The 22,947-nt window shown below is 40.2% G+C and overlaps 1 protein-coding gene across 1 annotated transcript in view; it reads right to left on the bottom strand.

Annotated features, from left to right (window-relative positions):
• Positions 1 to 22,565, bottom strand: part of snu (ABC-type transporter snustorr) — a 159,691-nt gene extending 137,126 nt beyond the window's left edge. Inside the window, exon 1 of the mRNA XM_019047436.2 lies at positions 22,221 to 22,565. Within this exon, the coding sequence (XP_018902981.1) occupies positions 22,221 to 22,300 (80 nt within the window). The 5' untranslated portion in view covers positions 22,301 to 22,565. The remainder of the gene's footprint in view (positions 1 to 22,220) is intronic.
• Between the last annotated feature and the right edge of the window lie 382 nt (positions 22,566 to 22,947).

The following is a 22,947-nucleotide window of genomic DNA, read 5'->3' as shown; positions in this document are numbered from 1 at the left end:
GAAGTAAGGGAATTAATGATCTATGTACTTTAAGGGCCTTTTCACATGCTTCAGTGTATTTATGGCTAGTATTTACGCAGGATCGTTATCAGCTAGGAGACCTTAAAAGGGAAAATATGACTGCTAGAGAATACACATTTCAGATTGGTTTCAAGAAGCGAATTTCAGGATAAAATCATGGCGGGCGATGCTTACAGAATTATTTAATAAGACATGAAATGAGGATTTCTTTACTTTTTTAAAGATAACGTCACTCAAACTGCATCATTATGCGTTCTTGCTCAGATTTGAAACCAATATTGTACATAACGTTCAGGAAAATCTTCTCAACCTGGACCTCTACCACGACAAAATTGGTAACAAATGCAGTAGGTGATATCAGTCAAAATTCGGCAACAGTCGCTGCCACCCATAGTGTTTGCCATTTTTATCATATCCTAAGGGTCTCCATGGGACCGATTTTGCATTCTCTCTCTGTAAAGGATCTTTATTTCCAGCTAGACTCTCGTATTATCGAGAAGAATAGTAAAAACAAAAATGAAAGAGGAAACTAATATAACAGTATGTTCGAGCGGAAAATTTCACCCCTTGAATCCGTTTCCGTAAAATTGAAAATACTCGTCCGTAACTTTTCAAAATATTTCGGGTGATTATGAATCGACGAATTGCACCATCCTTTATTTATTCCTTAACAAGGGACCAATTTTTCCGCATTACACACGACAGCAGTATATATATGGCATATGGCTGAATCTTTGGTTCCCTGGACTAGAGTTTGTTCACACCAACTGAAAAAGTTGGTTCACATGACTGAGAGCTCAGTCTTTCCTATGAAAAAGCGCTTTCTTAACTTATTGATTCGTATAACAGCCATTTCTTCTACGTGTACTTAAGTGAGAAATTGTTATGAAACTCTTTGAAGTTCTACTGTGGTGTTTCGACACTGAAAATTTGGCTTAAAAAATGTCTTTGGAAAACTGCTCAAAAATAGCAGTTTTTTTTTAAATAAAACTTTGCGTAAAACCTGCCGGTAAAATTTAAGTAAATTTTTTTTAGACAACCACAATTTTTCAGGTATTATTCTTTAACAGTTCTGGGAATGAGGGTTCACTGGAAAAAAACACATTGGATCTAGAGTCCAGACTCTTAAAAACATCGACAAGAAAAAGTACTCTTGATTCAATCAGAATCTAGCTTAAATCAAGAACCAAGCCTCTTAATGTAAGCGGATTTCGTTTTGATTCAAGCGAAAATCCGATTGAATCAAGAGCATTTTTTCTTGTCAATATTTTCAAGAGTCTAGACTCTAGATCCAATGTGTTTTTTTTCCAGTGTTTGTAACTCCGACAGTTTTTCGAAATTTTGCGAAAATTTCTTAAAAGTGCTTTATAACAGCCACTGCCATTATGATACGTTAAAATTGGTCGATCAAAAGTTAGTTGGATCAAAATGTAAATATGTTTCTGGCGTTGATTCCTGCGTCGAGACGGCAACAGAGGGTCATTTCGGCGTTCTAGCTGGATCTTGAGCGCCACGCGAGTGAGGATAGCGATACTTGATTGGACCGGATCATCAAGAGCTTAAAGATAGGAAACGGAATCAGCCATCAACCATCAGAGTTGACCGGAGCAGGGCCCAAGTTGACGAGCGTCCGTCGTCATCAGGATCCTGAGAAGCTTCCACCGATCGGCGTTGCCAGATGAGTCACTTTCCGACCAAAGTATCACAGGCGCCATGCGACGTTTAAAAATTTCGGCCGCCATTTTATTTTTTAGAGAAAAATTGTTTAACGAAGCTGTCCGAAAATTTTACTAAATTTTCTTTGCGTTGCAGATAAAATTCAGTAAAATTTTCAAACAGATTCAATCAACAATTGACTTCTCTGTAAAAAAATAAAATGGCGGCGGCAATGTTTAAACGTCGCATGGCGCTTATGATACTTTGGCCGAAAGAAGGAGATATGATGATAAAATCGACGATAATGAATCAATTTATTTATAGGCGCGGTAAAAAATTAAAGTATACCACAAGGGACGCTGGACATGCTCATGCTGTTAAGAATTAATCTTGACTGGGAAATTAGCAATTATAGTTTATATCTATAATTATAGCTATATAGTTTATATATAGTTTGAATCAAATAATTCAAACTTCTAAACTCAAAAAAAAAAAAAAAAAAATCAAATCTTGAAAGAAAAACTTATTGTACGGCAGCCGTGCTTGAAGTCGCCTTGAATTGTGTTTGAAAGGGGTTCCATTTTCATAGAGTTAGGTTAGAATGAAAATTGATGGAAATGCCTTCCCTTTTGATTCACGGTACTTCTAAAACTGTCAGAAAAATTTGACAGTCTAAGAAAAGTATTCTACTGTAGATGAACACTTACTGAGATTAACTCACTGTCATTGGGCTTGAGTCGAGCAAGAAGTACACATTTTCGAGAACAAAAAGAAAGGCTAATTCCTCACTTTTTGGTTAGAATTGGAAACTCGATCTCCAAGTATCCTCAGTGTTTTACGTGAAATTTTAATGAGCGAACACGAAATGGTGCTGCTTAATTTCTCATACTGCTCAGGGGTCCGATTATACATTCATCTCACAAGTAAAACAATATCGTAAAGAATCGAACTCTGATATTGGTGATACTGAGATATTGGTCGGTGTTGGGGTCCAAGCATGCGCAGAGGAGAGATTCGTGCCATGCGGTTGGTGGCGTTTGAGTATGATTCACCTCGCTACAAAAAAACCACTATTTCAGACGAAAGTGGAGCGCATTTCTGTCTCGCCTGCTCGGAGAAAGGTTCGAGCCATCGCCTCATCTAAATGAATTATTTACCTCCGTTTGAAAGTATTAGTAATCAGATCCACCCTGTATAGGTACCTATTCTGCAGTGCTGAGGAAAAATGCCGTATGAGCATTTGAATGTTGCCACATTGCCTCTCAGAAAATATTTATTTTGAAGAACGTCACGAATATTTTTCCTTCAATTTTTCAGACACTTTAGATCAAATTGCGAACAAAATCCTCTAAAAAATCGGTGCGTAAAGAAAGTGATTGATTACGATCGGTGAAATGATAGTTGTGAACACGAACGTGACCTTATCGTGATTTGATTTATTCCGAATATCGTGACTCAGAAATATAAAATTAGTATTTATATTTCTTTGGAGAAGCAATGCTTCAGTTGAATCAGTGAGAGCGAAAATACACCAACTCGGTAGCTTAAAAATGCTTAATTTTCATTGAAGACAGTCAATTTTCATAAAGGCTACTGAGGTTAGCGCATCTGCCCCAACTTGGACCTTTAAAGTGTCCTTAAGTACTCGTCTTACTGCACCAAAAATATTTTTCTTCGACTAACTTCTTCACCTACTGTGCAGTTGTGTATGTGCCTTGATTATTTTCATTTTTTCGAGTTGGTGTGTTTCCATTCTCAGTGATCCAATTGCGTGCATGCCGAAAACGCCATAGTGGTACCAGGATTTTAATTATTATCACCTAAAAGCCTACCGGAGTCCAAAATCAGGAGAATATTTAGCTATACTTGCCATTCTTGTCACTACGAGTGACTGAAGATACACCTTCACGGGGAACACGAAGCGCGGCAGAGAGAGGCGCTTACTTTCCGCGCAGCTCGGGTCCCCCGTTCGAAAGTTAAGGTACGCTTCCATAGGAGGGCGCAGGCGCCGCGCAACTGGTCACGCGGAGTCATCCGCGCAGCCGAATGCGGTCATTTTAAATCTGTCTCTGTTGTCACTGAAATGGCAATTTGCATCGTCAACGTCTATGGCAACGGGCAGTTTTAAAATCATGATCCCTGGTTTCGCGGGGTTGACATCGCGTCGCCCGCGCTTTGTGGAGCCGCGGCCTCAGGAATGTCCCCGGAGCGGCCGCGCCGCGGTACGAGTGATGGGGCAATGCCTTAAGGAGCGGAGCCTACATTTGCATTCTGTTTATTGAGCATTCCTTTTATCACGTCACAATTGCTGGCCTCTTGTGGATGGTGTCTCTTGTCTCTTCTCCTTCCACTGTCTCTGAGACAACTTCGACTCATCCAACTCAGCGACAGAGGCCTCTCTTGTTTTGGGTCCCAATTTTACCTCATCCGCGACACATAGCGTTCCGTCTTGCTTCTCTGGCGCGACAGAATGATTTCTACTTGTTTTTGAAATGATCATGCCCAGGGGCGGATCCAGCAATTTGGCAACACAGGATTTCCTCCATTTAAACCTATGTTAAATAATCGATTCTTGTTGGAGCACCTGGCCCCTTCCAGAATCGATACATTTCCATAGGTTTAAATGGAGAGAAAACAATGTTGCTAATTTGCTGGATCCGCCAGTGATCATGCCCGGTTGATATAGCTTCATATAAATGTAAGAATGACGATAGCGAAAAGTGACGATTCTCATAAGTTCGTAGTTCTATGTTTTGCACGTTTAAAAGCACGTAATAAAACAATCGATGTCAGTCGAAAGAAAATGTCTCGCCGAGAATCGATTTTTGAAAACCGTGTTTAACTCACAAAAAACGGCATCGACGGCAAATAAATACTTATAGTTTGCACCTGGCATTTAGATCTTCTTCTGGTAAATGTGCACCTAGCCGCAGACACTGAAATGCTGCAACGTATTTTGAAGAACTTAACCATGGAGAATATAAGATCAACCATACAGACAAAACGGATAACATTCGTTTTTCCTCGTACCAGCCACTGCCGTTGATGATAATATCTGGGAAACATTGCTGATGGGGATGTTTTCAAAATGTTTGTGGAAAGCAACGATTTTCACGTGCAATTTTTACGAAGGAAAGTGTGTGAAAAGATGTCGCGCGATTTTATCCTATGCAACTTTATATGCAAATTTAAACAATTAAATTAATTTAAATGGTTTTTCTAATTATGGGCAAATTTAGTTTCAAGATTAATCTTCAATATTACTGCTCAGGAAAAACATTAAGGATGTTTTAAAGTTTGAATAATGTAAATTTAACAATCATATCCTATGTGAAAATTTCCTCTATGCAATATTTTAATGAAAGCGGACGGATGTGTCATGTTCTACCCAATTTGCATATCGAAGAAACTAGTATTACTTTTCAAATAAAAATAAAAGAAGAATGAGAAGAGAGAATACACGCAAAAACTTGAACACCATGCTTTAGATTAAATGTCAGGGGTAGGGAATGATGATAAAACGAGGACCGACCCAAGTTTGATGAGATAACATAGAAAGGAGATATAGTGTCATCCGGAAGTCGAGGGGAATACACAGTGGCAAAAAAGCAAATACATCATCGGAAAAATATTTCTGTTTCCATAGAGAGGAAATCGCAATTACTCACCTCCACCCACCCAGTTTTCCTCATTACATATCGGCCAATTAACATATCGCGGTACTGAATAAGCCCTATCGTGATTCCTATTCGCTCGTTGTCTCCAACACATGTTAAAGTCATTAATTCGTCAGGCGTCACGAACAATTACAATTTTTAATTGCAGCGTTGCTCGGTTTTCCAAACTGGTGAGAAAAGCACAGTTAATTCGTGTGTGCTATCTCGAAGATATCAATCCAAATCAGAAACAAGGATTTTACGAAAACTAATTGGGTTTTCCGCCATTATGAATGCTTGTAGGTAAACTTCTCATCAAAAAGTAATCTAAACACGCGGTTTGTTCATCATCTATGAATCGATTTCAATGGGTCAAACCTCAGATGAAGCTAACAGAAAAGGAGTTTCCCAGGGAAAATGGCCCAAAAATCACGTTAAACACTTTGGCAAAATCTGAAATTCATTCTTTACCTTACAATTTGTATGCGGGATATGTGTTCTCTCAGCTACCTTTCTTCGAAATGTATATTATATGGTAGAAAGGTACTTTGATGCGGGTAATAGGCTAGTCCAGCTTCATAATTATTTTTCTCTGAACTCAAAACGGCTGTGGATATATGACGCAGTTTCCCATGTAAAAACGAGCAACAGAAACACTTCTCTTGTTAAACTTAGCGTGGAGAGCATCGAAGTAAAGGTGTTGGTCGATGAGAGGCGTTTTTTATGTTGTTTGTTTTTACTTCAGAAACTGCGTCACAAGACGGTGCGGCGACCAGTCAAAGTTCCGTATAAGCAATTCGCAAATTTCTCCCACAGACTGTAAGAACAGGAATGAATTTTGGACTGATTTGCAAAAGCGTCCATCGTCATTTTTCAATTTATTTTTTTAAGGCAGCTATTGCTCTCGCTACAGCTGCAGGTAGTGACCGCTCCATAGATTCTTCGGATGATTCTTCGTTCAAGTACCCGAAAGCGGATCCAGCGATTTGGCAACACCGGGTTTCCTCAATTTAAACTTATGTTAAATACTCGATTCTTGTCGAAGCACCTGGCCTCTCCGATGATCGATACATTTCCATAGGTTTAAATGGAGAAAAACAATGTTGCCAATTTGGTGGATCCGCCGCGCCACTGCAAGTACCTGAAGCATAATCTGGTCCCACTTGTTGGGCCTTGTCTCCAAGGGTCGTTTTCATGGGATTCGTCCCGAGTTCGAATCGTGGGAATGAAACTTTTGGGATTTTTCCCAGTCACCGTCTCCACTGGACGGGGCTATCGCGTTCCTACGACAAGTTTGCGCGGGAAGGAATGTAAAAGTAGCTTTTACGGCGCGCTAGGGCGCTCTGCGACGCCTACCCGCCACAGGAATCTGTCATTGAAGAGATATCCCGGAAGCTGGCATCTCTCCATCTCTTGAGCGGGAAGATAAATTAGTAAAAATCGAGTATTAAACCGGGATTAAGATAATAATTGAACACGATTAACAATTAAACAAATTATTTTAAGTAAAGAATCATCAACAATCTAGTAAACAACAAAATATCACCCAATTTGCTTTCACTTCTTTTTCCTCTCAGTTGGTCCTATAAATCTCTACAAGCGGAATAAGCACCATACTTGGCACTGAGAATAATACTGACAAACTCAATATTTTCCCCAAGTTTACGAGTGAGGTTTTCCCTGGGACAAATCCCGTGAAAACATTCCGCGGGGACAAGGTCTTAGATCCGAAAGCTTCACCTTCACCTTTATATGTTACGACTGGTCTTAAGGTGAGGTTGGGTAACTGGGCGGTGGGGTAACTGGGCAGTACCCTCTGTATTTCTACCAGATTAGTGCAAAAATTGTTTTCACTGTTGGCATACCTTCATTATGACGTAAACCATCTAGAACATGTAAACATAACTTCAAAAAAAAATTTTATGGTGAATGGTGAAGTGCCGAAAATTGGACAGCTTTTTTTTCAAAACAACGCCGGAGGTGGTCCCGAAAAGAGCCTCATATCTCACTCCCAGCAAGTATTTTATTCAACTTTGACAATTCTTCTTCATGTATGATGTATTTGTGTAATGCGTGAGTAATTACAACGTAATTGGATGAAAATACTGGCTGCAAAGGGTTGATGCCCAGTTACCTTGAAAATTTTCCCTTTGTGGGGTAACTGGGCACCCACCCCAAGGTAACTGGGCAGGTGGCAGTGGTGGCACCTGCCCAGTTACCCATTGCAAGGTTGCTGTGCTTAGGTGTTTGTTTACTTCTGAAAATGTCAAAACTAATTGACTATTGTGGACTTTTAAGTGCCAAAGACCAATAATCAGGGTTCCCAGCACACTAAACTTCTAACTTAAGTCAATTATAGCATAACTTAAGCATTACTTAATTACATTTTTGCCGCTAACTGTTATGACATCACTTTTAACGACTTAAACATGGTTATATAAATTCAAATGAAATTCTCTGAAACTCTCATGAGAAGGACATTCTTTTCTGGCCAATGAGAATTACAAATAATGCCCCCCTTAAAAATTAAGGGAACTTTTTGGCGCCTGACTCTATCCCAGATCAGCCTTGCGGCTTAATTTTTTTTCATTTTTTAAAAATGTATCATGCTTAATCTCACTAAAAGTGGCCAAACAGTGTCCTGGTATACAATACTACTTTATAAGTAGTAATACAGAAAGTTCTAAGCATTTATCTACAAGGAAACAATTTTTTTTTACCGTTATTCAATTCTCAGATTTGAGGGTTTTTTTGCCGCTAACTGTTACGACATCATTCTTAACCACTTAAACATGTTTATATACATTCAAATGACATTTTCTTAAACCTTCATGAGCAGGACATCACTTTCTGGCCAATGAGAATTAAAAATAATGCCCCCCTCAAAAATTAAGGGGGGGTAGTCCAGTTACCCCACGACGTTGGGTAACTGGGTGAAAAAAACGGGAAATTTTTGAAAATTTGTGGGAAAAAATTGAAAGATGAAATTCGACTTTTGACTCTTCCTACATTTAGACAAGGTGTTGTACTTACTAAAAAAAATTTAAAAGTAGCCTCCACTGTCAATATAATGATGGGAAAAAAATCATGAAGTTGAAATTTTGACATTTTTCTCCGAACTCCTGCCCAGTTACCCAACCTCACCTTATGAGTGTCTTGTACATTTGCAACCTGACTTTCTCCAAAGCTTTGCTTCAGTTCCGGTTTTGATTCGGGACCAACCAAATATGATCGGAAGAGCGGAGGAGGAGGGTCGAAGAAAATTATTAAGTGAAGTGGCAACACTCGCCTTGATATTAAAGAGGTGGAGGGGGATGGCGTGCAACTTGAAGAAGCTCCTTCAATGAATGCATTTGAAGGACGCGGTGGGCATACTCAGGAACGGCTAACAATTACATTAACAAACTGACCTGAGCTAGCATTATCGGAATGAAATCAAATGCGAAACCATCGTCGCTAAAATATTCGTCTTCTTTTTCCGTTTTCGTTAATTTGAAAATAAAGAAAAATCCTATCATGAGTGTTGATTGTATGATTTTCGTCTCCGAAAGGGAGTGAGACAATTTCTCACTCTGATATGTACATTTGGAACGATCTTTTCGTTTGATTTCTGATTTATTTATTTATTTGCTTATTTTCGTTCAATGCGTCTTAATAGGCAGTAGGGCCACGCACGATGATAAAAAGAAATGACGACACAGCACGGGTTTCAATATGATTTGACGGGAAATAATTGTTCGCAGACGTTGAATACTTTGATTGAAGGTAGAAAAGTTAAAGATACTAGATGCGGCCCACATTTCAGGTTAAAAAGAGCAGAACATGATATAATATTTCTACTAATATATCTATAAGGTGCATCTAGGAAATCATATACGTGTGTTTAGGCCTGTGATATTGCAAATTTCCCATTGCATTTCATTTTTTTTGGAAGAGAAATGGTCGTCTTTTTTTCCAAACTCCGTGTGATTCATTAGGATTGTTCTTAGAAAATTTCCCTGTTAAACGTCAAAATTAGTTATTCTGAAAGCGGGAAGACCCCCAAAAAATTCTGACAAAGTACGACCCATAATGTAAAGAAAACTCTACATACGCTCAAATACCTAGGTCTTAACGATTTCGCGGGCCAGCACCGTTGTAATTCATTTAAATATTGCATTTCTCAGAAAATTGACAATGTTGCGACTAAAATCAGTAATGCTACTTCTTAGGCACAATGAACAACGCTGGAATAGGTAAAGTTAAGGGGTGATAGAAACAAACAAAGTATTCGCTTCGTGTCGCATGCGACGGATAAAAACGCGGATTTCATTCTAACGCCTGAATGCAACTATTCGAACTCCATGGATGTCCGTGTTGCATACGCACGGAATCGAAGGCGTTTTGGCTTGAAAGACTAGCCGCCGCACCAAGGGCGCATGGTGGAGAGCATGTCTGCGCGCTTAAAATAGCGAGTTCACGCAAGTTTCGAGTGCTAAAATTGCAGTGGTCTTTCACTGCGAGTATGCAAATAATGCAAAAAAGCAAGTTTCCAACCGCAAAGACTTTGCGCCAATGCCAACGAATCAGTCGAGGAGATCGTTGACCTGTGAATCACACGCTTCCGATAAAGTCTGACGACTCGCTCAGATTCTTGTTTTAAGACCGGCGAGACCGTTCTCTCGAGGTCGACTAGCTTGTATTACTGGGGGTTCCGACTAGAAGTTACGCAAAAAATGCCGGAGTTTTGAGAGAAAACAGGAGACCGTTGAAAAGGTCTTTGCGAACTGACACACCCTAAGATAAGCCATGCATGTCAACTCAAATGGACTACATTTTGCAATTAGGAACTAAAATTTCTTGCTTAGTTTAAAAAAAAAACGTACGCGTCATTAATTTCTCTATATATACATTAGTGTTTTTACAAATGAGTCAGGAGTTGTAGTTCCTATTCTCAAAATGTAAACTAAATGGACTGAATTTTGCAATTTGGAACTATAAATTCAGGCTCTTCTGGAAAAACACTTAGGTGCATACGGAAACGAATGGCACATACGTTGTTTTTAAACCGGGCTAGAATTTATAGTTCTAAATTGCAAAATGTAGTCCAAATGAACGGCATCAACCAGAATCAGTCTAACTTCAAACGGCGTGTCAATAATTTTGCCTTTACGTGAAATTAAACTGCACGCTGATACCGTCCATGTTAATGGGACCGGCGTTAACGACGGATTTAAATACGATTCATTTCTCAAACTTATAACGCATTCTTTATGATGTAAAGTATGACTAAATATTCTGACCTAGGGCTCTGGAGGGTGTTGAGAGGCTATCAGCATCAAATATTGAATATTGATTCTGATGTGAACCGAGTTTACTGGAATAATACTTAAAATTGTGAGGTTAATCACCTTACGTTCATTTTGTCCCGCCTAAATTATATATTTCACCGACTTCTGTATAGACATATGAAACTAATGCCTAGATTCGTTGCGTTAAAACTATAAAGCGATCACGCGCGCCTCAAATCGTAAAAATTTACGGTCAAAGACTTTAAGATTTCATGATAAGAGGCTTTATTTTGAGCGGCTACGAACGGCTAATTAAATCTGGAGGCACTGAATAGATTGCAAGCATATTTACATTTTAGAATCCATGTTTGGCTAGTTTTCTAATTATGCGCATTTGCTGACTATCACTGAATTCGTCATTCTGAGACTGAGAGTGCGAACATTTATGGAACTACCCAATTGGCGAGTCTTCAGACGATGCCAAGCTTCCTCCGATAAAAACCAAATCTAAAGGGAAAATTGTGAATATTATTTTCTAAAGTTTTCCGACAATTTCGAACGCAATTTAATTTAAAATATCTGAAAATTGCGAAGAAAGATATGCATGAATTTTGTCAAAAATACATGTTTTATCGAGAGAAATTTGGCAACTCTCGTATGTTCATTCGGTGTTTTTCCTTAAGGTGATTCGTCAAGCTCAAGTGACGTGGTCGAACTGGCATGCGGTATATCGCATTTTTTAGGTAAAAAATCTCGGCAGATTTTGAATTTTCAGCCAAATAAAGGACGATAGCCCCTGCGCATAAGCCTAAAGAATCATTCTAAACCCAAAAATCGGCAAAATTCAGAGAAATGAAAGTGAGGATAGTGTTTGGAAAAAAACCTCGCATTCGATTCAGCTATCGATTTCTGTATCGAATGTGAGGTTTTTTTCCAAACACTATCCTGCTTTCATTTCTCTGAATTTTGCCGATTTTTGGGTTTAGAATGATTCTTTAGGCTCATGCGCAGGGGCTATCGTCCTTTTTTTGGCTGAAAATTCAAAATCTGCCGAGATTTTTGACCTAAAAGATGCGATATTGCATGCCAGTTCGACCACGTCACTTGAGCTTGACGAATCACCTTAACACGGCAGCACTGCTTGACACCACAACATCATGACTATTGACACCTCGCTCACTTCCTGAGCTTTTAAGCGTTTTGACACCGTGATCATTATCACAAGGCTCCGTTGTATCCTCCTCCCCCTCCCCTTGGGTCCCCCCATCAGCGGGGCCGAAGCCATGCACCGAAAGTTTCGCGATCGCTCGTGTCAATGTGTCGAAGCTGCGATACGCATTGTTCGAGTGGCGTTGCACTTGGATTGCGTCACTCAAAAGCTAGGCACTGAGCTACGGCTGAGCAATGTCTTCGGATTGTGCCACTCGCAACTCGGACCCGGTTCCCTCGTTTTGGTCTCGTCCGGTCACTTTCCAACCGCGGACTGATGAGATTACACTCCGACTACGTGTTATAAATTGCGAAATCCTCAATGCTTCTTGAAAATGAGAATAGACAAACTAGAGTTGCCTTTATTGACCGAATTCGCTGGAAGGCTGCGCTTTAAAAGTCTTCGAGTAATACTGCCGAGCTAAGGAAGAACGCCGTATGAGCATTCGAGAGATGCCAAATTTCCTTGAATAAAATGTTCATTATTGAGGGAATGAATATCATTGAGGGGTTAATAAACCTGAACTTGAGATTCCGATCATTTTGAGGCCACGGTTGAGTTCAGCACCAAAACCTATGAAAGGAACCACGGTTCCATAGGAACCATAGAAGTTATTTTTCAAGAATTTTATATGCTCCCTAAACGTCGCAAAAGTTCAGAAAAGACTATGCTTTTCGCCAAAATACTTGGAAGGCCGTGGCTCCGTCTAAGGATACATTTAATTAAAACTTTTTTGGGGGAAAAAAGCTTTCTGTTGATCCATTGAGCATGTTCCTAAAGTATGATGGTTTAACCCTGTGATATCCCTGTGTGGGACGAGACGGAATGAGCTAGAGCTCTCGGATCTTAGACCATAGGTAGGGGACCCGAGACCTTTCTCCCAGTCTGTCTGGTTCAGACCCTCTGGCTTCGGACGAATTGGGCGGCGATTATTTTTATGGGATCGAGTGACTGTTAAGTCGAAGCCTAGCCGATTAGCGAGCGTTGAACCGTTCGCTGGCATGATTACATTGCAACCGCAAAAGCACTCATTTCTGCATAGCTCACACTTCACTCATTTACTCAACTTCGGCGTCGGCCTTACGTCACTGAGGCTGCGAACTAAAACAGGTTATTTCCTCATTAATCGGTAGGTACTGACAGATCATGTGACGAGAGTGTCGTTTCGATCATCGAACAGTTATGAGCTTTTAATGAGGAAATTCGGCCTGCATGGTCAAGATACCGCACTCACTACAAACAGAAAAAGCTTGCATGGACTGATACGAGTGCGGATAGATTAATACGAACAGAAAAATTATCTCTTGAGCCGCGGCTATCCCATCGACCCGGAGGCCTTTCCTTAAAAGAAGTATGAAATCTTATCCTACGCTTAGAAAACACAAAAAATTGTGTCACAAAATTAATATGTTGAGTCATTCGGCGACAAAGGACGCTCCCTACAAGCAGTTAGTAAGGAGTAAGGGTCCTTCTGAAGTAGTTCATGGGTACTATACATTTTAGGTTTACACAGATTTTTCGAAAATCTAATTTCTTTGTGTTCTTTTCTTTTTCCTTAAAAGAATATAAAAATTAGAAATGTTCACATGTAAGGTGTTGAGCCATTCGACAACACCAGCTAAGAGATTCCGCCTCTCGCTGAAATTTCTACGGATCCACCGCAGCTGATCGTGTCAGACATTTTTGGTACCACCCGTTTTGTTAGTTTTCTTTGACAAAAATCTAATTTTTCTTCTAAAGTAAGCTTTTTATTAAACAATAATCCATTTTAATCCTTATAAAATAACCTAAAACTTTAGTCATCAGTGTTACCTCTTAGATCTTTCATTTTCTCTATGTACTTTACAAAGTTTCACCGCCAAACTTGGAATATGTAAAGAAAAACCAGGACAAATCTGAATCAGCGATGCGTCGGAAATGCATTAGTATGAAAACTGACACACACAAGAACATACAAGAACATAAATATGTGCATGTGCATAGGTATTGACAATATACGGCCTACGATCAATCCTTATTACATGGACCTTGTCTGGACCAAGTTGTAAAGCCTTTGGTTTTGACATAAAATATCAACGCAGAAGTGAATGTTTCCTTTGAAAATCCATACGCAGAAAGGTTTTTAACAGAGAGGCTAAAAGGAAAAATTCTCTCTGAATAAATAGAAAGCTATTTTTTCCTCTTTCTCATGGCTGGGGAAAATTCTTTCTTCGCAGTAATCCGATGTTTCCCCCTCCAGCGTTCGTAGCGTCCAGCCTTGCTCCCTTCTTTAAAAAAAAAGACGAAAAAAATTTGAGAGAGGGAGATAAACAAGAATTTTACTCCATCGTTTGAAAGCCAGTCTCTAATTGTGATTACTCCACCTTAAAAGACGAAAGTAATATTAATAGCGCTGAGAAACTTACTCTGCCAGTCTGAAATTTAGATATGCTTCTCTAAACGGCCTTGGCTCGCGTCAACGACGGATAGGAAACAATATACAACGAATTAATTCAGTTAAAAAAAAGAAAAAAATAAAGAAAAAGCAACGTCTTTATAAAAAATTGCTATTGCCTGTAAGAATATTTTAAGTGCCTGGACAAAGTTATCGATGTTGCAAGATACTGAGACTAGTTTGGAAATAGGTGGCCTCTTCCATTCTTCAGAACAATGTGTCCGCAGATCATTACATTTTTGTTTAGAAAATTCAACTGCTTTACCCAGATCAACCTTTTCCTTTTTGGTTTTTATGGAGTGATCGTTTGGTCAAAATGGGTAGTTCCTAGGTCTCTCATGGGTTGTCCTTAGTTAGTCTATTATATACCTCCTTCGTCCATTGCAACCATCCGTTTCCACCAATAGGATCCTTCCATATCCCTTTTGTCTACTTTGTCTTTAGTTTTGTCTACTGATTTCAGCCGAGAAATTTGGCAAATTTTCCTCGAGCACCAGAGCAAGGCGAAGGAATCCGGATTTGCTGAGTTTGTTGTTCACACTACTACTCTGCCGTGCTAAGGAAAAACGTCGTATGAACATTCGAGAGTTGCCAAGTTTCCTTTGATAAATGTTTATTTTTGAGGAGAATTATGAATATTTTTCCTTGGAATTTTCAAGGACTTTAGATCAAAATACGAACAAAATTATCTGAAAAATTTGAAGGAAAATATTCATAAGTTTACCAGGGAATTCACGTTTTCCTAGAGACAATTTGGCAAACGCCTGAAGGTTCATACGGCGTTTTTCCTTAGCACGGCAGTACTAAAGTGATGCTGTAAATAGCTCTCATTTCACCTGCGCACCGGGCACCGGGGTTTTACGGGAAGTTGAAGGCAAGCGGGTCCTGCGGCGAAAGGCAAAAAAAAGATCGAGCATAATAGTTATCCGGTAAGAAGTCACTCGATGAGAATGAAACTCGCTTTTCGATGCCGAACAAACGCTACACTTCTGAGATTGTTTCATGAAAGAAGTGCCAGTTTTTCAATGAAGCCTGAGCGACAGTTTTTCCATAAAGCCTGAGCGACAGTTTTTCCAAGAGCCAGAATTTCTTTCACTTTCAATGGAACTGGAGGAATAATCGATCTCTTCGGTTAATGTTGTGATATGGGGTAAACTCCCATGAAAATGAGAATAATATGATTATTTCGTGCACTATATGGAGCCGTAACGAAGAAAGTAACGTAGCGCTCTGTAAAGCAATTCATAACATGTATAACGGTTTAGTGAGGGGGGAAGTTGCATTACAGATATGTTATCAAGGGGAGGAGGAGGGGAGTAGAGTATCGGGCTGAGTTGCGTCACGTGGCTCTGAAATCCAATTTTTGAAAATTCAAGGTATACAAGTGAGGCAAGGTGGCAGCTTTTCGTCAATAATTTCTCATAAAACTCCAGTTTAAGGGATGTTGAATTGAGTGTCAACTTGACACTGTAAAGTAATTTTTTTCAGCAGGGGCATACAGACACACAGTATGGGAGCAGGGCCGGATTAAGGGGCAGGCCACATGGGCCGCGGCCCATGGCGGCAAATCTAAGGGGCGGCAAAAATTTACAATTTTTTAAAGTGTAAGTATAAAAAAAATCGTTTTTAAAAAAAAATTACAAGCGAGAAAAGGCGACAAAAGCTCTTATTTTCTGACAGTGTAGTAATTTCCAATTTTGTCGTCTCTTAGTGATACAACAGACAGCACCTTCAATAAGTCGAGTTAAGAGAGAGACCAAACACGCAATTTGGCCTGGAACGGCGCGACTTAGAGAGAAATGATAACGAGGACCTGAGATGAAAAGGAGAGGCCCCCGGCGCGGCGATCGGCATGTAAACACATATTAGCGCCTACAAGACTGCACGAATACTTCACGCATTGCATTAAACACAGTGCGGTCATTGCGGTCAGCGTGAAACGTATAGCGCCTACAAGAATGCATGAATACTTCACGCATTGCGCCAAACGCAGTGCGGTCAGCGTGAAACGCATAGCGCCTACAAGACTGCGTGAATACTTCACGCGTTGCGTCCAACACAGTGCGTTCAGCAGCGGTCGGCGTGAAACGCATAGCGCCTACAGGACTGTCGGAATACTTCACGCTTTGCGCCAAACACGGTGCCGTCTGCGCGGCGCGGTGGCGGGAGTTAAAATCATTGATCCACATTTATGTTTGTTCTTTCATAATTTTCTGGTTCATTTCTTATGAATGGAAGGCCTTGTCCACACAGAGATAGTTTCACGGAGCTTTACTTTCGCGCAAAGTTCTTTGAACTTTTGCCAGTACTGTTGACAGGACTTTCCCAAAAAATGTGTTCAACACGAGTAAATGCGTCTTGTGCACCCTTCCGCCGCTGGCACGTTCGTTTGATGGTTTTTATCGAGTTTCAAAACGAATGAGAGGGGGGCGGCAAAATACAGGCGGCCCAAGGGCGGCAAGTAGGTGAATCCGGCCATGTATGGGAGCGTCGAGGCTTTGCGGGTGGGGTGAAGGAGAGGAGTTAAAAAAATCCGATTTTCAACGTTAAGTACGTGTTTTGTGAACATCCTTGTTTGAGCTGATGGGCTGGTGAAGATATTTTTCACCATATCTCAGCGTCACACGAACAGAGGAGAGAAATGAACTAAGATATCAGTTTGTAACTATTTTCGGTGATTTTTCCGGGTTTCAAAGTTGTGCTCGTTCGTTATCTCCAGTATTTTCTATGAGTCGGTACCTTAAGAAATTGAAACGAAAAAAAGGAATACCTCAACCTCTAAAAAACTGCTACCTTGTTGTCATTTTATGAGCTATTACGCTATGCCTATCATTGAAGTGCCTCGACCTAATTTGCTCAATACTATTCCGAAATTTCAAATGATCGTATTTTTGGGAAATGAGTCTGCGTTAAGTATTTTTTAATTGTCCGGCGTTACAGGTGGTTGAGGGTGTCGAAAAACCACAATCGACATAATTTAAGAACTACCTTCGGGATTTTTTGCTGAGAATATTTGGAAAGTTTTGGAAAACAAATACAGTAAAAAATAGAGAGCCTAACAACATTGAAAGAATTGAAAAAGGTTGGTGAACAATGACTTTGTTACAATTCGTATTTTCTCTCAATCATAATATGTTCATGGGTACCTCCACTCTCGATAACTTCGAGGATCTAAGATATTTCTCAGATACATATCATGTGAGGTGGATTCTTATCCAAATAACCAAACAGAGACTTATCCATTCATTATCAGTCTAGGTGTTCGATCAGCGAATTCACACATTCAAAGATGACGGCTATGCATTTACACATCAACAAAGCGAACAACTTAAAGGAATCTGCGTGAGTGATAGACCGATACGGCGATACACCCATCAAGGACGTCATTTTCCGGGTTTCTCGATGGCCAAAGGATGCCTCAGTATTTAATTTTTCCTCGTAAAACAACCTATGAGACCTCAAAATTATGAATACAAACGGCGGCGCCAAAGCCCAATAAAATCGTAAAAAAAGCGATGAAACGGCAAGTAAAATTTAGGGGGGGGGGAGATGTGTATGCCCTCGCATCTTATGAGAACTAAATTTCCAAGCCCCCTTTTCCGCGTTTCAGTGGCTTAAATATAAATACTCGCTGAAATCAGTTCTTCAAGTGCAGTTTGTCAGCTGCACTTACAAAGCTTACGGTCATGCGCGCGAGAATAGTTCGTTCTGAAGATTATTTTGGCAACCCTGGTTCTATAGCTACTCATTTGCGTTTTATTTCCTCGCCAGTTCGCAAACAATTAGACGCAAGACACACGGACCGATTTTAAAACAAAGAATTCCGAGCCGGTTTTTGAAGGTTAATTAAAGGGCAATAATGGATAAAATTTGATAGCCCGGAAATCTAAAAAATAAGAACTTTGTTTTTTGCACGATTTTATTACTATACTTGTAAATGTATGACAGAAAAACCCCATTTAGCAGTTGTAACGCGACAGAGAAACTGCAGTCAACTACCTTCTACCGTGCCGCAGATGTGATATTTAATGAGTTTTTGAGTGCAAATGATTGAGCCATACATCAAATTACCGGTATCCGACAAGTCACTATGACAATACATGAGCGTACACCAATCCTACCCACAATTTATTGGTCGAGTTTAACTTGAATAGCTCTAACTAGACGAGACGTTGCCAAATTCCCTCACGCGATTAATTTTCACAAAAATAACTATGCAAAATTTCGACTTTAAATTTTGTGACCTCATTATTTATAACCTACATTTTGAAAATTCAGAGGAAGCTTCAAAGTGTTCGATATGCAAATACAGTTCGATGTTCCGAAACAAAATGAGAGACGAAATTATAAATCATACGATACAGGTAGGCTGATTCTTGCTAAATCCGCACACTTTTAATATACGTATAAAACTGATAATTCAGAGCTATATGCGCAACGAATTCAAGTGCCACTTCTTCGAGTCGGAATACAACTTTTTATATTTCCACACCACTTCCTCTCAGAAGTTCTTAGGGTCCTATTGGTTCCGAGTCAAAACCGTGCCACGCACGATACGTAGCACAGTGGATCGAGTCAACAGGAGAGGTCGGACAAAATTCGGATACTTTAAACGTTTATAACTCTGTTTATACACAACTTTGAGGTTCTTAAAAGTGGTTTCATTGTTTTTCTCGTGAAGTTTTCTTCAAGAAGCACTCCTTAAAGTTTATGCACTTTTAGTCAAAAAATTCATGTCCGACCTGTCCCAGTGATTCGGCCCATTGTGCGTAGGTGCGCCGCCTCCGCATGTTTAAAAAAAATTAAATTTCCTAAACTTTGCAGCAGCGATCATTAATTAAAATAATTGAAGGAAGTTCTCAACGATAAATTGGGGGGGGGGGGGTATGATAGATATAAGAGTCCTACAAAAATTGGTTTTTGCCACTTAAATTGACAATCGTTTACCTCGGAAGTTCGCAGATGACCCGTACCGTAACGTCGAGGGCAGCCTGCTTTCTCTGCGCGTCACTTGTCAATCGTTATTTTAATGCAAATCCCGGTCCTATTTCCAAGTTCACGCTCTCTTTGCGCGGATGCAGACACTTGAAAGTTGTCGTCAAAAGTTTGGAAGTGTGAGTGCGAGGATAATAGGAGAGTAACGGTGCTCCTCGCAAATTGAGCGCAATAGTTCAATATACGTGCCTCTCGGCGAAACGGGAATGCACCGCCAAAGCCTTTTCGTCCTTTTCCGACATACTTACTATGGCAGAACACCGTATGAGCATTCGAACTTTGCCTTCCGCCAAGTATAAAATGCTTTTCCTAAAAAACATACGCATTTTCTCAAACATTTTACTACAGTAAACTGCCAACAAAGTAAAAACGCCGTATCTCCATACAAACATGTTGCAATTTTTCCGGACAAAATGCTGTTTTACAGAAAACCTAACGAATATTTATCCTTCATTTTTTCAATACAACTTTGTCATACCACTAGGAACTAAAAATGAAAAAATATTCATTTTCGCTCGAGTTATCGAGTGGACAAGATTTGACCTCCCCCCACTTTTGAGCCCCACCCCTCAAAATCTTTTGCCTCAAATTTCAATTTTTTTTCGCAGAATAGTAGTTCTAACGAGTCACAAAATGCAAAAAAAATTGGTCAAAATATCTTTCAACGTCAGAAAGATATAACTACTCAAAAATCGAAAAATCTTAAGAAGGCGGAAATACATACATACATACATATATACATACAGTTAGTTAGTTAATTTATTTAACGACGATCAGCATCTAAGCTATTTACGTCGGGGACTAGGCAATTTTAAATTTTTAAATTTAGTTTCTTGAAGAGTTTTAAAATTTCTGTTACTACCATTGGACTATCTGAACACAAAGGGTGTATATACATACATATATACATACATATATATATACACATGAATTTGAATGGCATATATTTTCGTGATCTACGACCCGTGATCGGTGCTCTTCACAATGTCTCAGGTCTGGATTCGACATCATGGGAGAATGCAATAGTGTATTTCCTTCGGAAAATACACTAAAAAATTAAGCCTTGTGGCAACTCAATTTTTTTTTGTAATAAAGCAGTACGTGCTGGAGAATGGGAACGACTTTTGAATGGAGGTACGGCGTTTTTGCTGTGGACGGCAGTAAAGTTGACAACATTTGAATGAGACAGGGACTGGCCATAAGGTCTGCTGAGTAGAGCGATGTAGTGGACGGATACAGGATACACAGCCCAAAATCACGATTTTTGGGAGACTTCAAAAACCTCACCTCAAATTTATTTTTTGAAAAAAGTAAGCATCTTTCGACACTTTTTCCCAGTTTTTTCAGGGCTTTTTCTTCAAAGGACAAAGCGAAATCACCCGAAATTTTATGCAATACCGATCCTTAGTCGTTTTTTAAAAAGTAGACCGCGACTGATTAACTACGTCGAAAAGAAAAAGTACGTTCTTTCGTAGTTCCACCATCGAAATAATTTTTTTTTTCTCGTTACACAAAAGGAGGGGTACGCCCGGCAGAGGCCAAGCAGCGTCTATTTTTGCGAACTCGCTACTCGGAGAGTTATTGCTTCCTATACTGCCGTGCTAAGGAAAAACGCCGTATGAGCCTTTAGACGTTGCAAAGTTTCCTTCGATATAAACCGAATTTCCTGGTAAAGTTTTGAATATTTCCAAAATGTTCGGACAGTTTTATACGCAATTTAATCTAATATATCTGAACATTTCAAGGAAAAATATGCATGAATATTGTCAAAAATACATGTTTTATCAAGGGAAATTTGGCAACTCTCGAATGTTCATACGGCGTTCTTCCTTAGCACGGCAGTATAGAGCCCTTGAAGAGGTAGGTTCAACCTGAAGGTGGGCGCGAAATTTACGAAATAAGGAGGATGCACCAAGTGACCGGTAACGATTTTTAATGGCGTTCAGATCCTCTGCGTTAAGGGTGCTCTGGTTGTAACGCTAGGCGTTGATAATTGGACTCACCAACATGGAATATAATGCACCTGTCAATGGAGAAGATTTTTTTCAACTACTGTGCCAGCTCTTTCACAAGTTCTAATGATCAGGAGATAAATAAAGAAGTTAGCAATTCGAATGTCATTCCGATGAAAAAACGCTCGTCCAAATGTACCTATAGTGCATTGGATTGTTGTTCAAAATACTGCCAAAACAGTTACAAAATATCTGGTAGTTGTTTCTGGAAAAGTTTCAGCCTTTACATTTTCCACTCTACCCTTCTATTAAGAGAGCGGAATTCAAACTTTCCAGTTGCGCCTCAAGAAAAATAAACAAAGCCATGGCCGAACTCGGAAACCACTTATTCCGATTGGTGACAATGTGGATTGTGGGGGCCGTAGCTCCGACTGAGGGCACTTTTGGAAAAAAAAACTTTATACAAGAAAATAGTCTTCTTTTGACCCATAGAACATGCTCCTGTAGTCTGGCTGTTTAACTCTGGATTACCGTGTATAGACGTTTAGACATACCGTACGTTCCGGGCTCAAAGGCCGGAAGTTCCGGGTGCTGCAGCCGTAGCTTCGCTTGCTCCGAGTGCTGGAGCCGTGGCTCCGCTCGCTCCGGGTGCTACGCCCGAAACTTTCGGCCTCTGAGCCCGGAACTTGGACGGTATACTTAAATATCCAGTTACACTGAAAAAAAGTAGCTTGGATCAAGCATGATAATTCCTGAATTTGCCGCCAAGAATTTTCTTCATCTTGCTTTAAGCTTATTTTTTCTTGATTCAAGAAAAATAATGCTTGGGTTACCTAAGTAAAACAGTAGCTTATATTAACCAGCAAAATTCTTGTTATAAGAAAAAATACTTCTTGGCGGCAAATTTAAGATTCTTTTTTTTCCAGTGTAGTACGGCTTCCAGGGCCGGAGTTTTTTTTCCAGTGTTGCAATCGAGACCTGTCATTTCCGAGCTCAACCATCCAGAAGGAAACGTCCTGGACTCACGTTATGCTGTCACTCCAACTGAACATCCTCTTGATCTTCTCCTTCTGGGCGGCCGCGTCCTTCTTCTGCGACTCCTCCATGGTTCCGAGAACGGGCGGGAACAAGCACAACAAACAATCTCAACCACTGGCAACACCACCGGAACACTCAGTCGCTTCGCACCGGGACACGGGACGCATTAAAGACGCACACCCGAAACACTAGAACCACATCCCCGAAAAAACACGGGCACAGGGAAACAACGCACGACACAGGAGAACGCTTAGGTTAGGTAATGGCCGAGATAACTCTCACTTGCTCACTTGGAGACTGACTGCACGTTGGAGCCGCCCGTCCGCGTTTGAGTTCCAGTCCTGGGTCCCATAACTTGAGGACTGATCGGACCGCGACGCGCGCCGACAGTGGTGCCGCTCCGTCGATAATAATATGCATTCCTTCTTATTGTTAGTCGGAGAAGTGACCGTCAGCGAAATTGAAACAGATAAAACTTGTCAAAGAATTTTAAAAATATCAATCAACACCCCCTTCCCCCTCACCGAATGAAAATGCGGCGTTTCTCATTTGATGCGATGCGACACGGATGCGGCGTAGGCAAGTGCACTCCTGCTGCAACCGTGGCAGCGAACAAGCGGGAGAACTGTCTTGTTTCTTATGTGTGCCGCTAAGAACGCATATTTTAAGACGCGTTACATTTTACACTTAAAAAAAAAAAAAAAAAAACCAGGAA

The sequence above is a fragment of the Bemisia tabaci genome, chromosome 4, assembly GCF_918797505.1.
Source record: "Bemisia tabaci chromosome 4, PGI_BMITA_v3".
Taxonomy (NCBI): Eukaryota; Metazoa; Arthropoda; class Insecta; order Hemiptera; family Aleyrodidae; genus Bemisia; species Bemisia tabaci.
Note: the sequence above shows the minus strand (reverse complement) of the source record. Positions and strands in the feature narration are given on the sequence as shown.